Source organism: Psammomys obesus, unplaced genomic scaffold, assembly GCF_907164565.1.
Source record: "Psammomys obesus unplaced genomic scaffold, mPsaObe1.curated_primary_1811, whole genome shotgun sequence".
NCBI lineage: Eukaryota > Metazoa > Chordata > Mammalia > Rodentia > Muridae > Psammomys > Psammomys obesus.
The window spans coordinates 10,362,693-10,378,845 of NW_026585504.1; the positions used below are offsets into that span (position 1 = coordinate 10,362,693).

Sequence of the window (16,153 nt, forward strand, 5' to 3'; positions counted from 1 at the left end):
CACTGAAATTACTTTTCTGCCAAAAGTTCATTATACAAACCTGTGTTTTTGCACATAAGTTGTCAAACCAAAGAGGAAGGCTTTAAGCCCCTAAAAGGATCTAAAACAATTCAAGAAAATATATACTTCAAACATAGATAGATAGATAGATAGATAGATAGATAGATAGATAGATAGATAGACAGACATCACTTTACCATATGGTACAAAAAGGCATGTTATTGCAATGAAGGTCAAATTGCATTTGCCTGACCAATGCTTCCAAATACTCTAATTCCCACTAATGTGGATGACAATCCAGATGATTTGAAGATTTAAAACAGGCCAATAACTTTTCCCAGGAGTTTTTGCCATGTGTCTGGAAAAAGGCACATTCTCAAGAAATGAATGCTGTACTCCTAGGTCAGACCTCCATGACAGCTTGCCCAGGACTACATATCCCAAGTTACCCTGACTGGCTTCTGGAGACCATGTCACTGAGTCCTACGCTGCCCGTGACTTTTCAGAGAGGACCTCCAGTCCACTTGGATCACAAGCTCTCAAAAAAATAAAAACAGAAAAGCACGTTTACCAATTTTTTTAGTTACTTTTTTTAATTTTTTATATTAATCACAGGTTATTTACTTTGTAACCCAGCCATAACCCCCTCCCTCATTCCCTCCCAACCCCACCCTCCCTCCTTCATCTTCTCCCTGCCCCTTTCCAAGTCCACTAACAGGGGAGGACCTCCCCCCCCCCATCTGACCCTAGCTTATCAAGTCTCCTCAGGACTGGCTGCAATGTCCTCTTCTGTGGCCTAGCCAGGCTGCTCTTCCCTCACGGGAGGGGTGTGGAAGAGCTCGCCGTTGAGTTCATGTCAGAAATAGTCCCTGTTCCCCTTATTAGAGAAGCCATTTGGACACTGAGCTACCATGGGCTATATCCAAACAGGGGTTATGTTTACTAATTTTGTTTCGACTCACAAAGACAAAAAAAAAAAAAAAAAAAAAAAAAAAAAAAAAAAAAAAAAAAAAAAACTTTTTTAAAAAGTCTTTATCTATGATATGTTACAAGACTCACTACAACTAAAATAATTATTGAGTGAAAGTTAATTTAACCTCCCCTATCAGTGGACTTGGGGAGTGGCATGCATGCAGAAAGGGGAGGGAGGGTGGGATCAGGAGGGGAGGAGGGAGGGGCTTATGGGGGGATACAAAATGAATAAAGTGTAATTAATAAAAAATTTTAAAAAAAATAAAATAAACAAACAAACAAAAAAGTTAATTTAAAAATAAAGCTAAGGGGCTGCAGAGATGGCTGTAAGAATAAGCATGTGTTATTCTTACAGAGGAGTACCTGGGTTCAATTCCCAGCACTACCTGGTGTCACAACAGTCTGTAACTCCAGTTCCAGAGGACCTGACACCCTCTTTCAGCCTCTGTGGGCACCAGGCAAGCATGTGGTACATAGACACACATGCAGACAAAGCCCACACAGATTCAAAATAAAAATAATAGACTATTTATTTTTTTAATTATTAGAAAATAAAATTAAGAGCACAAAAAGAAATATAAGAGTGGTTCTGAAAACAGCGATATTGGTTTTCCATGTGTGCTTCATACATTCTTAATCATGAGAGAAAGTAGAAATAGTCCATTGTCCTATTCTAGCACACAACACTGAAGTTTTTAAACTGAGGTTAAGTCAATGTTTCCTTTCGCCATAGCCCCCTTAGTCTCACCTAGACAAACAGTAACAATGCCGTTCTCAAATGCCTCAAGGTTCCAGCAATGTGACAGCCTTGCAACAACTCTTCATGCACTGTTTTACAGAGAAAGCCAAGATCTAACTCAAAATAACAAAGCTGGAGCAAGCCCATGTGTAAACCCATGGCTGCTCAACTCCAAGTCCCATTTCCGTACACTCCTGTACAGCCCAAAATAGAGGGTAAATACTAGGACAATCTGTCCTCAAGGCATATTTCATGAAAGGCCATGACTGCCCCTGTAAACACTACCCAGAAACAATAACATCTTCCCCACCCTCTGAAACAGAAGTTTCAATACAAAAGTGCATCAATACTTTGGAGACCAAAAACATGGTAGAATAAATCTGAAATAATATTAATATAATCTCAATGGCTAGTAGGTGTTGATTTACCTGGATTCCCTTAAATCCACATAGGAAGTAGTTGTGCCATAGAGGTTTGGTTTTGTCAATACAGATGTTATTAGCACTAGTGCTGAAGTCTCTGAAAAACACAAGACACATTAATTTAAGTCTGTATGCCCTTAAGAGAAGAAAAAAATCAATGGCTGACTGCTGCCCTCTTGTGACAAGACAATGAGCCTCTTTCCTGCTCATTTCCAAGGCACCTCACAGCCTTCAGCAAAAGAGGAGCCTCCAGCTACTAAAGGTGAAGAGGAAGTTGCAGTAGCCTTAATGACTAATCTACCTCTAACTGATCCTTTTTATTTCCAGAAACAGATAGGAAACTGCATACTTTAGCATATCTACATCCATTTTCTCTTTCATGTTAGTCCTTATTAGCTAGTGTAAACCACATAGATGCTCTATCCTTTGGGGCTGCTACTCTGCAGATCCTCAGTTGAAACAGAAGTACTCAAAGCCTTTCCCCACATTCTCTGATACCCACCTAATCTGACCACCAGCATGATTCTAAGGAAAAGAAATAACAAACAAAATTTATTTTAAAGAGTCATACCCATTGCGGAAAAAAAGGTAAGATCTCATGAGTCTACTCTGATTTAAATTTATAAGTAAATAAACAGCTAAATGAAGAAAAGGGAAAATTATTTTTCATTAAAAAATGCCAGGCTCAAAGGGATTGGGTCAGTGGGTGAGACACTTGTGTAATCCTAACATCCTGGTCCTGAGAGCCCACATAAGAAAAACATAATTGACTTTACAGAGTTGTCCTCTGACTTCCACAAATGTGCTACAGAATGCATGCCACAAATGCACATCATACATACACACTAATAATGAGGAAAGGACAATGCCAATTAATCAATATCAAAGAAATAATGGAAATAAGGACATTTAAAAATATTCCATGATAATGATTTTATCAAAGGACAGTAAGTGAGAATTTGATGAAAACAACATATTTGCATAGACTCTAAGTATTACCTCATTACCACCAGCAGATACTTATTAATATCTGAATAATTAGTACCAGATACTATTAATATTAAGAAAATAGTGACTTTATGTTAATGAGTTTCTGGTTTGTCAAGTTGGTCTGCTTCTCTGAACTACTCAGAAAAGCCTAACTCTCCTTGCCTCCTATCTCTGCTCTACAGATGCCTTCCCTAACACTTTGGGCTTCCCTCTTCCTTCATTTTCTATTTTCTGGAATAGTTTAAGAAGCATCTGTGTTGGCTCTTTAAAGGTCTGGGATAGTTCAATAGTGAAAACTTGTAGGCCTGAACTGTTTATAGTATAATATTCTATTAATTCCTTGAGAATTCCATACAATGTATTCTGATCATATTCATCTCCCCACAGATCTCCCTAACTCCTCCCAGATCCACCCTCACCTCCCTAATCTCACACAATTTTGTGTCCTCTTTTAACAACCCACTAACTCCAGTTTGTGCTTCCCATGCATTCATTGGTATGGAGCCATCCATGGAACACAGTCAACCTACCAAGAGCCACATCCTTAAAGAACATTTACTCTCCTTTCCCCCCCCAGAAACCCTCAGATGTCCATAGCGCCCCAGTTGGGGGCGGGGGGGCTCATCCCCTCTCCAACCTATGCTAGATTGTTACCTGATGTCACCTTAAGCAGGCAAGCGCACCTACACGTGTGCTCTTGTGAGCAGCCCTGTAACATCCAGAAGATACTGTTTCAGTCCAGTCTCCCCAAGAACGTCCTGCCCTCTCTTGCAATGGTCTCTGAGCCTTTGGTAGGGGGGATGATGTAAAAATGCCCCATTTGTAGCTAAATATTTTACTAGCACTTATTCTCTGCACTTTAATCTGCTGTGAGTTTCTGTATTATCTACAGTCCACTGTGGTTACCCCTATAACATTTTTGCCACTATTGCACCCACGGGCATATCTTTCCACACCAGTAGTTTACAGGGTACACAGATGGTTAAGACTGTTGATGACTAATTTTCCCTAGTACCCTACTATCTCCTACTACTATGAAACTTAGCCAACAGGAAGGAAGCTTCCTGTCAGAACCAATGTTATTTCTTTATGTCTTGTGACTATAAGTAGGTCTTGTCCTTAGCAATAGGCCTTATGAGAGCCTGTACATTTTAAACTGAAAATGTTTTTGTTTAGTTGAGGTTTTTCTGGGTTTTGTTGTTGTTTTGTTTTTAGTTGTTCCTTGGATCTCATTGCTTGTTTATCAGTCTCTGCAAACTGTTAATCTCATCTTGGTTTAATCTGGGTAGATCATATGCATCTAGAAAGTCACTCATTTCTTTCAGAATTTCCAGTATCATAGAATATGATATATAAGAGCTCTAAAGTATGTCACAATTTCCTGAATTTCACAGGTATCTATTGCACTATATCCCTTTTCATCTCTTTATTAATTTGGGCCTTTCCTCTCTTTCTTTTGGCTAGTTTGGCTAAGAGTTTATTGATCTTGTCCATATTTTCAAAGAATTGGCTCTTTGTTTCATTAATTCATTGTATTTTTAATTTTTCATTTCATTAATTTCTTCCTTGATCATAATTATTTTTTTCAATCTACTGATTTTTGACTGGGTTTGTTCTTGTTCCTCAAGGCCTTGAGGTGAATTATTAAGTTAATTATTTGAGATCTGACTCTTGTATACCTATTTATTGTGTATGTGTGTGTGTTTGTCCACATGCGATAGCATGTGTGGAGTCAAAAGACAGCTTGTGGGAGTCAGTTCTCACCCTCCAAAATGTGTTTTCCAGAGATTGACCTCAGGTTGTCAGATTTAAAAGCACATCCTTTTCCCCACTAAACCATCCCACTGGCCCGTCTTATTTTAACATCTGTACTTACAGCTTTAGACTTTCCTTTTAGGACTGCCAAGTATCTCCTAACTGCATTAACTAAAATCTGAGTATACTGTGCTAGTTTATCAGCTGTAGAGCAGTGCTATCCAACACCTGCAGTTGCTCTCCTAGTTCATACTCCACTCAGAAAAACACAGAAAGCTCCGAGGCTGAAGGGTTATTTTCTAAACTCACACTCATATCTCCCATATCCAAGTCCCACTTCAACATTGAAAATACTTCAACTAAAAGAATATAGCTGCAAAACAAAACAAAAACAGCAAGATAACACCAAATGCATAAATCCCAGTGCAGTAACATAAGAAACACACACAGAGAACAAGATAATGCCTCCAAAAAAATAATCTTACAATACTGTTATCTGGCGTGAGGAAGGTGCTAAGTGTCGGCAGTTTTGAGAAAAGTGAACACTTCTTTTTTTTTTTTTTTTTAATATTACTTGTTCTGGGTTTTTTTTTTTTAATATTAGTTACAGTTTGTTAACTTTGTATCCCTGCTGTATCCCGCTCCCTCTTTCCCTCCCAATCCCACCCTCCCTCCCTCATCTCCTCCCTGCCCCTTTCCAAGTCCACTGATAGGGAAGAACCTCCTCCCCTTTCATTTGATACTGGTTTATCAGGTACCTTCAGGACTGGCTGCAATGTCCTCCTCTGTGGCCTAGAGGGGCTGCTCCTCCCTCGGGAGAGGGGGGAGGAGGTCAAAGAGCCTGCCATTGAATTCATGTCAGAAACAGTCCCTGTACCCACTTGGATACTGAGCTACCAAGGGCTACATCTGAGCAGAGATTCTAGGTTACATCCATACATGGTCCTTGTTTGGAGAAACAGGCTCATAAAAGACCCCTGTGCCCAGATATATTTGGTCCTTGTGGAGCTCCTGTCCTCTCCAGGTCATATTAACCCCCCCCCCCTTTTTTTTATGATTCCCTGCACTCTGCTGGAAGGTTTGGTTATGAGTCTTAATATCTGCTTTGAAGTGAACACTTCTTTATTATTGGTAGAAATATAATTTGGCTCAGCCATTATGGAAAACAGTGTGGAGTTTCTTCAAAGAATTAAAAACAGAACTAGCATATGGTCCAGGAATCCTTCTGCTTAGAATATACACCTAAAGGAAATGAAGTTAGTATCTCAGAGAAACATCTGCCATCTCCCATGTTCACTGTCAGGTTATTCAGAGTAACCAAGATATAGAAACAGAATGACTATATAAAATGTGACAACTATATCTTCTTCTGTAATTTGCAAATCATATACATAATATAATCATGTGATTTAATAACAGAAATGCAGTGTAAAAAAATGTATCATTAGCCAATGTTGTCACTGTGTAAACAATATAGAGTACAAAGTACTTACACAGACAGAGACAGTACAACCTGCTAAACACATACGTATTTGGAATATTCACCACTACAAACATACACAGCATGCTCTTATGCTTGTAGTGGTTTGAATGAAAATGGGCCCACAGTTTTATATATTTGCATGCTTGGTCCCCAGTGGATGAGCTGTCGGGAAGGATTAGGCGGTGTGGCCGTGTTGGAGAACCTGTGGCCTTGGAGGAGATGGGTTACCAGGAGTGGCTGTGAGGTTTCAAAAGCCCATGCCAGCTCTTTCCCCACAGCCCCCACCTGCTGCCTGTGAGTGAGGGGGTTCAGTTCTCAGCTAGTTCTCCAGCACCACACCTGCTTGCATGCCCCGCTCTCCCTGCATTTTTGAAACTGTAAACAAACTCTCAATTAAATGCTTTCTTTTACATGAGTTGCTTTGGTCATAGCGTCTCTTCACAGCAATACAACAGTGACTAAGACAGTACTGAACCCTGTAGCTGCTTTAACAATGATAGTGTATGTATATGTAAACCTAGCCAAACAAAAGAAGTTCAGTGAACAGACTGTAAGTGTAAACGATTGAAACAGCACACTGATACAGGACACTTTACATAAAGAGAGTATGCAGGACAAAAAAATTGTAGGTGAGTGAATGAACATGGATGCCAAGGGCATTACTACACATGACTCTAGATTTTATAAACACGTACATAAATGACATCAAATTTATCTCAAAAGTTCTTTATCAAACTAACACTGACTTACTATAACTTCTTTTGTTTATGAACATTTTAATTTTTGAAACTTTTGACTCTTGTGTAGTAAGTAATTCTTGGTTTAAAATGCAAATACTACAAGCTGCAGGAGTTTTATAACCCCATATCTTCTCATGGAGCAAATCATCCCTACATATGAGGCATCATTGGCCAAAATACTGTTACATGATAGCAGGCCGTACAAGTAAAGATTATGCAGAAAAAGCAAAGCTGGTTGTGTATTGGAAAATCCACCAGAGTAACTCATCATATGTTTAAAGAGGATCATGAAGACTGAACATATATTTAGTACAATTCAGTACATATAATCGGTTTCTTAATGTTTTAGGAAATGAAACACTTAAACTTGAGAGAGGATACATACTAGAAATGTTCATTATGGCTCATACTGTCTTATATTGGGACTGAAGTTCTGAAAAATAGACAATACAATATGAAAATCGTGGAGCTTAAACAAATGGAGGAATACAGATAAGCAGGCAATGTGGTAAGATTCTCAGACAATAGAATTAGACAGTGTTATGGTAGCAAAGGACAGATAGCACACACTTGACTTCATTGAGACAGTTACCTCAGCAGATAATCAGTGCTTCCTGGGCAAGAATAAAATTATTTTATGTTTGTGTAACTCCATAGTTGAAACAATGTCTACTACAATAACTCTTTAGTAGATGTTTCCTTTTTTATACTGATGGGTTGATTGATCGATTGATTGATTGACTTACTATGAATGTGGAAGAAAGACTATGAGAATGTAGGCATCATGCCACAAGTGAAGAGATCGGAGAACAACCTGCAGGACTAGGGTCTCTTCTATTATGTTGGTTTCTGGAGATCAAATTCAGGAAAAGGCCCTCAGTAGCCATCTTGCTAAGCCAACTTGCTGGCTAGTAAATGTTTCTTCAATGAGTGAGCAAAGAAACACAACAAAGAAATATTCAGTAGTGACCTGGAATGCTAGTAAGTGCCAGGCAGGAAATATCAATTAAGTATATGATATAGCTAGAATCTGTTAATCTCCAGAGACTATCTGCATTCAAATACACTACTGTATATTTTTACACACACACACACACACACACGCACACACATATTCATGCATAAACACTAGCACACTGGCATGCACACACATTCCGTACCCACCAGCAATCCTAGATACTCACGGATACAAGGGGTTTGTGTTAGCGAGTCGGAGAGTGTGCGTTTCCACAGGTTCCACGGCTATTAGCATGTCTTGTTCCACAGCCATGGGAAGAACAGAGTATCCACAGTAATCTATGTGCTCTCCTAGACAAAAGAGAAAGCGGATCTTATCGCCACCAGCATATGAAATAAAAGAAACTCAACTAAGCTGAACAATTGCTAGAGAGAAGCACAGCTTCACAGGAGCTTCAGGGCCGACTGACTATTAGAAAGTCAGTAACTGTGGAATCAGAGGAGTGGTAAGTCAGGAGATCCCAAGCATCTTTACTGCTGTAATAGCCATTCATTACACCCAGCTCTCATGACAGTATCTTTGCAGCTACTAGGTAAATCCTTCGAGATACGCATACAGACCACTCACCTCCACCCAGCACAGGCTAACGGTATCGTGAGGCAGCATCTGCGGCCAAGAACTGAGAATTCTCCACCTTGCTGTAACTCGCCTGCCTGGTGTTTTCTCTGGTGTATCTGAAAAGTGTCTTGATGTGTGGTTTCCTTGTTCTGTTAATATAAAACCTCATGAGACTGTTTGCATGATTGCATGTGAGGTTGGAGTAAACTGTATCTGTGTTCCCAAGTCATGGGCCCTCATAGTAGGCTCCCGAATAAAGTCTTATCCCATTTCAGGTAAAAGCTATGATTTTGGCATGGACAACTAATACATGGAAAAATATGGCTATGGATCAATAGAAAGTAAAACACTATGTGCAGGCACATGCTCAGTTTCCTTTTCGCCAAACACTTTAAGCAAGGAACTTCTGCTAGCCATAAGTAATTAGTTTCTGTTGATTTAGAGACTTCTTTGTAACATAAGCTTGTTTTTCCAATTTTTAAATTTTTTTTTCTAATTTACAACAACCATTTTCCAAATTTGTCATATAAATATTTGTTATGAATAATAGTCATGTCGTATATAACATATTATAAGTATCAAACTGATTAACATCTCACTGTGGTTAAGAAGCTGTTTATTTTCCTGGTAGAGACTTTTATATCTCATTGTTCCTTTGGCAGATGTTAACCAGTGAGGAAACACGTAATTAACAGGTGACAATTCAGCTGCATGATTCTGTTTTTCTTCCACACATTGTTACCACAGACAAGGCTTTTCCTTCTGCATTGATATTCTCTTTAGAAAGGCCCTTTATGGATTAACAACCACAGGTGGAGAACTCATTTACAAATTACCTTTCTAACCAGTTATTAAGAAGACTGCAATATGAAACAAGGAAGAAACACATATTTATACGTGGCTAGGGCACCCATTCTGATGGAAGGTTACAGCATGGTGGCATCCTGCTGAGAGTGAAAATGGTTTCTTTTGTCAAAATGTATTTAATAACAAAACAAAGCCACTCTGAGAGTCATGGAGAGAGCAGGAACCCGTGAAGATGAATGACAACAAATCTATTCCTAGCTTCTCAACACACTAGCAAAACTTACACTTGTGCTTTTAACAGAGACTGGCTTCATGTCCTCTCCCACCCTGACTCACTAATATTGGACTCACACCACACACACTTTCCTGAATCAGGAAAAAAGAGTTGTTTGTTAGGAAAACCCCGCCCCACACAGTGGAGCTTGGCTGTCCTCTAAGATTGCTTCTGTAGATTCTCTATAAATGAGGAGCTGACATGCCCTGTCCGGCCCTCCCAGGCCCTGATCCTGTCCGGTTCTTCTGAGGCCCCACCACGTATTCTCCTCACTATTTCCTCTGTGACCCTTTAGGAACTAAAGACCTCAGGACCTGTCTGCAAACTCTTCTCCACCCAATCCCACAGTAACCCTGATGACATCCAAATAAAAGTCAAGCTTCCCTTTCCTTTGGCCAACCCCCATGACCTTCCATCCAGTAATTACCTAACTCCCATCACCTCCACCTTTATTTTACATCAATCTTTTATAAAACTTGAGTTTCAGATCTCCTCCTTTCTACCGAAGCTCCCCGCTCTGCACGTCACTCTGCCCCCACTCAGCCAGATTTTCTCGGTGCTGTAAGCTCCTCTGTCCTTGCTGTCCTTTGCCACCTAGCACAGATGTCATTGTGTGTTGCTCTACCAGGTCTCCTGTCAAATTCCCTGTTCCACGGAATTCTCTGTGAACTCCAACCACCAAAGCCCTGAACTTACTTGAAAACCACAGGCCTTACACAAATGCAAGGTCTCCAGGTTGGTGGACAGCCTACAGGTTCATTTTAACCCAGATCTCAGCACTTTTCCAGCAAATGGGTTTGGTTCTCCCCCTTTCCTTACCCCAGCTATTCACTGTCTCCATTCCTTCACATTTGTTCTTCCCTCTCCTGAAAATCCCAGCTCTCCTCACAGGAACATCCTCAGTCCTCTACCCCCAATTATTCATAATCGACATCAAGGTGTGTGCTTTCTTCCTCCTGTAAAAAGGGCTGAAGTGGCCAGAGTGCCCTATGCTCCTGACACCATCCTTCCAGCCTTTGTAGGCATTCCCCTCCATCAGGTACTCCGTTCTCAGTTATGGGCAATCTATCCCTTTCCATTGACTTTATTTCTATTATAGACCACCCCGACTGACTGTGCTCAAATATTCTGTGAATATTTTACATCCTCTGTTATTTGCTTCAAAATAAAAAGCATTGCCTAAGTCAACAGTAAAAGCTGATGAGTGAACATGCAAGTGCTTTGTATTCTTCTAATTACCTTTTTATGTGTCTGCATTGCCCATTATAAAAGAGTTTGAATCCTCTGCGGACCCTGAAGCTTTCCCAATTCCTCATACATTTCCTCATGACAGATCTTACTCCTGTCCAAGGTCATGGTGTGCAGAATATCCCTGCACACATCTTCAGCTCTTCCACATACTTCATCTTCTACCAAAAATTCAAGATACATACTTCTAGTATCATTGTTCAAATAAAACTTTATGTGGGTTCAAATAGGGAGAAAATATGAACAAGATGCACCTCTGGTTGAGCTTCTGCATGGATGGCACTTTACCTCAGCACCAGTCCTCTAGAGATTCCAACCAACCCCAAAGTTACAGTGACATAGCCTGAAGATGGCAGAGTGTCTAGGAACTCTGTCATGCTTGCCATGACACCGTGGGTTCTACCAGAGCAGCTGCCACAGAGAAGATGCACAGTGCATCCTTTGGCTGAAAAAAGGGTGAAAGACTCTCTTTTCATGAACTCGTGTGAAACTGTCTATGTCCCCCTTGACATGTGTTTTGGTGGTGGTTGGGGTGGTGCTGTTTTGGGGGAGGTTGGTTGTTTTGTTTTGAAGACAGGGTTTCAGCTGTGCAGTGCTGACTATCTCTCTAGACCAGATTGGCCTCCAACTCAAAGATCTAGCCACCTCCACCTCCTGAGTGCTGAGATCAAAGGTGTGCACCGCCCACCAGCCAGGGCACTTGACCAGAATGCAGCATCTTCTTGGAAAACTTTTCCTTGGCTTCCAAAGTATTACTTTTGATAGTTAATTTCAAATATGGGCTTGATTTAAGGATACCTAGATAACTGGAAAGTGTTGTTTCTGGCTGTACCTGTAAAGTTCTTTTCATATGGAAAGGTATCAGAAAAAAATGGTGTATGTGCTTTTGTGTGTGTGTGTGTGTGTGTGTGTGTGTGTGTGTCTGTGCCTGTGTGTGTTCTGTATTTCTGTTTCTATATGGCACCTTTCCTGCTTTCATCCTTACACACCAAAGGATGTGCCCTGTGTTCTTGTTGAAAAGTCTCGCTCCAAAGCTCCCTTCCTCAGAATTCTATTCTCCTCTATCTTAGGGTTTCCATTGCTGTGAAGAAACACCATAACCAAGGCAACTCTCCTAAAGGAAAACATTTAATTGGAGCTGGCTTACAGTTTCAGAGTTTTAGTCCATTAGTGTTCTCTATCTTGATCCACAGGCAGTAGAAGGAGGCTGTGCCACACTGGGCATAGCTTGAGCATAGGAGCATGGTAGATAGCCCTCAAAGCCCACCTCTACAGTGACACACTTCCTCCAACAAGCCCATACCTCCTAATAGTGCCACTCCTTATGGGCCAAGCATTCAAACACGAGTCCATGGGGCCACTGACCTATTCAAACCACTACATTCTACTCCTTGGCCCCCATAGGCTTGCAGCCATAGCATAATGCAAAATGCATTAAGTACAACTTCAAAAGTCCCCCTAGTCTATCACAGTCTCAACAATGTTTAAAAGTCCCAAGTTCAAATTCTCTTTTGAAATTCATGCAATCTCTTAACTGTAATCCCCTAGAAAAAAATAAAAATAAAAAACCAGATCACATAATTTCAACATATGATGGCACAGGATATACATTACTGTTCCAAAACATATGGAAGAGAGCATAGTGAGAAAAAACTGGACCAATGCAAGACAGACTCCAAACTCTGCATCACCGTGTCTCTTGTCAAAATGCTCTTCAGATATACAATTCTTTTCAGCTTTGTTGACTCCAACACCCTCCTTTCCACTCCCTGTCAGCAGCTCTCCTCAGCAGGTATGCTATGGCTCTGGCATCTCTAAGCTATCGGGGGTCCCCAAGGCAATGCAGGCTTCACCTTCACTGTTTCACACACTGGACATCCATGCAGGGACACCCCTGCCACACACCTAGCCTCAGTTGCCTTCCATAGTTATGGAAGGATATTCCATAACCCCTTTCTTCTATCCTTGACTCTACAGCCAGAACCATCTGGCTGAAGCTGCCAAGTTCTGCTGCTTGCTGGGGCTGGAACATAGCCGCCTTGTTCATCTTCACCAGCTTTCTGGTTTCATTGGTTTCCTTCACTGCCTAAGCTTGGCTGACCTTACACTCTGATATCTGCTCATCTCTGTCTCCTGAGTGCTGGGATTAAAGGCATGTACCACCTTGCCTGGGCCTAAACTGTTCTTTACTTTCTTTTCACAAGATGGATGCTTAGCTGGGTGGTGCCTTCCCCTGAGGACCCTTTATTCCATTTCTTAATCTGTTTATCTCCTTGAACGCAGGACTTAGCTCTATTTCCTCCCCCCCCCTTTTCTTTTTGCTCAGTTTACTCTTTTTGCAATAATAACCACACAACAGAGTTAATACTAGGTTGTTTTTAAGATTTCCTCTGCCAAAGCTCTTCATTGTAACCTCATGCAGACTTTTCAGACAAGGGAAAAAAGCAGCCACATTCTTTGTCAAAATATTACAAGAACAGTCTCTAGCCCACATACTGACATTCATCTCCTTTTGAAGCCTCTTGAGCCAGGACCCAACAGTTCAAATCGCCCTCAGCACCACTGTCATCCATGTTCCTGCTAGTGTGGCCCAGTAAACCCCATTTACAGCATTCCACTGCTTTCTTACTCCAAAGTCCAAAAATCTACACTCCTCCAAACAAAAGTATGGTCTGGCCTATCACAGCAATGCCCCAGGGCCCTGGTACCAACTTATGTCTTTGTTTGGGTTTTATTGCTGAGAAGAGACACCATGACCATGGCAACTCTTATAAAGTAAAACATTTAATAGGGGCTGCCTTACAGTTTCAAAGGTTTAGTCCATTATTATCACGGTGGGAAGCATGGCAGCATGCTGACTGACGTGGCGCTGGAGAAGGAGCGGAGAGTCCTACATCTTGATCCACAGGCAGCAGAAGAGGACTATGCCACAAGCCCACCTCCACAGTGACACACTTTCTCCTACATACACACATACATAAGTACATACATACATATATATTGTGTATATGTGTATACATATATTAGTAATTTTAGTACAAAGCTTTCTAAAAGATTAAAAACATAACATTCTACAAACATTCTACTAGTAATACAAATTTCTATGAAGTTTGCTATGCAACCATTCATAAGAAATTAAAGAGGAAAATGAGAATTTATGTGTTTTAAGAGGTTACATCCTTTATCCTACCTGCTTCTCCTTTCCACTGGGGAAAACACTGAAACTCCTGGTTATAACAGCAAAAAACTGGAAATAACTTTTTGTACAATAAAAGAAAATTTTTAAGTAAATTACAAAATACCATCTTAGTAGGCTTTTATAAAAAATATTTTTAAGATAATAATTATAACCTCTTAAGCAACATAAAAAATATGATATATTAAACACAAAAGAATAAGTTGGTATACAATCTAAAACTATATCCACCATAACACATTTATTCAGACAAATTGTACACCAAATTGCTAAGATATGCTTAACATTAAAATGTAGAAAATTACAAAGTATCTCCATGAAGAAAAGAAAAATAAAAATACACTTAGAAAACCTGAAAATTCCAAACCACCAGAGGTGCAGGGAAAAAATTAAAAGAAGAAATTCATAATACCTATTATGTTGACTCTTCCTGGGGCTCGAACATAGAACTTGGGTATGGACCCAAACTTAGAGTTAAACATTTCTTTTAGCTTCAGCAATCTGGAAAACAAAAGCAGAATATCTCAACATAGCACATAACAGAAAACCTCTGCAGGGGTGGGAGCACAGCAGCGAGACGGAGCACAGCATGCGTGAAGTGAAAGTCAACCCCTCAGCATTGCGCTTGTATGTAGACACATGCACACACACACACACACACACACACACACACTTTCCAAGAGTGAAAGGACACATAATTACAGAGAGAAATGTAGAAATTGCTATTGGAAGACTCAAGCTGGCCTTCTGGAAATCTAAACGTGACCAGAAAATCTTGTTCACATTGGTGTCTTCGGTGCTTGTTCTTCCTGACCCACTCTTTGAATCCTCCAAAGATACCATCACTGGTTCCCTCTTCCCATGATTCCTCTCTGTGAACCTCATTTCTGCACCTTAGGTGTCCATGACATTGTGACTCTACAAGAACTCTAATTTCAGTGCTCTCTACTATCTGTCTCATACTTTCATATCTTTTGGTCCAAATTCTCAAAGTCTATAATATGTTTGGAAGTTTAATTCTTGTATCCATCCTGTTCCTACTGTCTGGTACAAATAAGGTCACTTATTTTGTTGGAAGTATGATCACCCAGGTCCACTCAGCAGCAGCTCTGGACTACAACAGAGAGTTCAGCAGGAAACGATCTCTTACTCCTCTAACATTCACTGAAGCAGCAGACACTGGGTTTGGAGGTTTTGCTCAGTGTGTGAAAGATCTAGGTTTGGTCTCCAGCATGGGAAAAAACCCAAAAATTTGAATAAATAGGTAAATAAAAACACAGGCATGGTGGCACATGCCTTTGATTACAGCACTCAGGAGGCAGAGGCAAGAGGATCTCTGTGAGTTTGAGGCCAGCCTAGTCTACAGAGTAAGTCCAGGACAGCCAAGGCTACAGAAAGAAACCCTGTCTTGAAAAAAAAATCAAAAAAACAAAACAAAACAACAAAAAAACTGAAAGCAAACATTTACTGTGCCATAAGGTGTATGTAGACAAGATGGCTACTTGAATCTGATTCTATCTACCCATCTTTCAGAATTTATAAAACTTCACAAGAAGTATGCTTTCACTTTAACTAGAGAACACAGAATATTGAACTTTAGATATAATTTAAGTAGAAAAGGGGAAAAAAACAGTAAGGAAGGGAGGGAGGGAGGCAGGAGTGGGAGAGGCAGGAGAAGACAGGGTGGGCTACAGGGGTGTTGGTTAATGTTTTGTTAGTCTGGCATAAGCTAGAGTCATCTGGGAAGAGTAGCATCAACTGAAAAAATGTCTCCATCAGGCTGGTCTGTAAGCAAGCCCATGGGGGCATTTTAAATTACTGATTGATGTGGGCGGGTCTACTATGCTGGAGTAGTGCTGTTCTTGGCCAGGTGGTCTTGGGTTCTATCGTTGTAGCCTGCTATTTGAGACAAAGCTGCAGCCATCTTTGTATTCAGCTTCCATTTTTTTTT

General features: G+C 40.5%; 1 protein-coding gene across 1 annotated transcript in view; it reads right to left on the minus strand.

Moving 5' to 3' along the window:
- Galk2 (galactokinase 2) overlaps nt 1–14,717 on the minus strand; it is a 119,497-nt gene extending 104,780 nt beyond the window's left edge. The window contains exons 1-3 of the mRNA XM_055619967.1: nt 14,615–14,717; nt 8,286–8,409; nt 2,140–2,230 (exon numbers count right to left, since the gene is read on the minus strand). Coding sequence (XP_055475942.1) covers nt 2,140–2,230; nt 8,286–8,409; nt 14,615–14,684 — 285 coding nt within the window. The 5' untranslated portion in view covers nt 14,685–14,717. The remainder of the gene's footprint in view (nt 1–2,139; nt 2,231–8,285; nt 8,410–14,614) is intronic.
- Between the last annotated feature and the right edge of the window lie 1,436 nt (nt 14,718–16,153).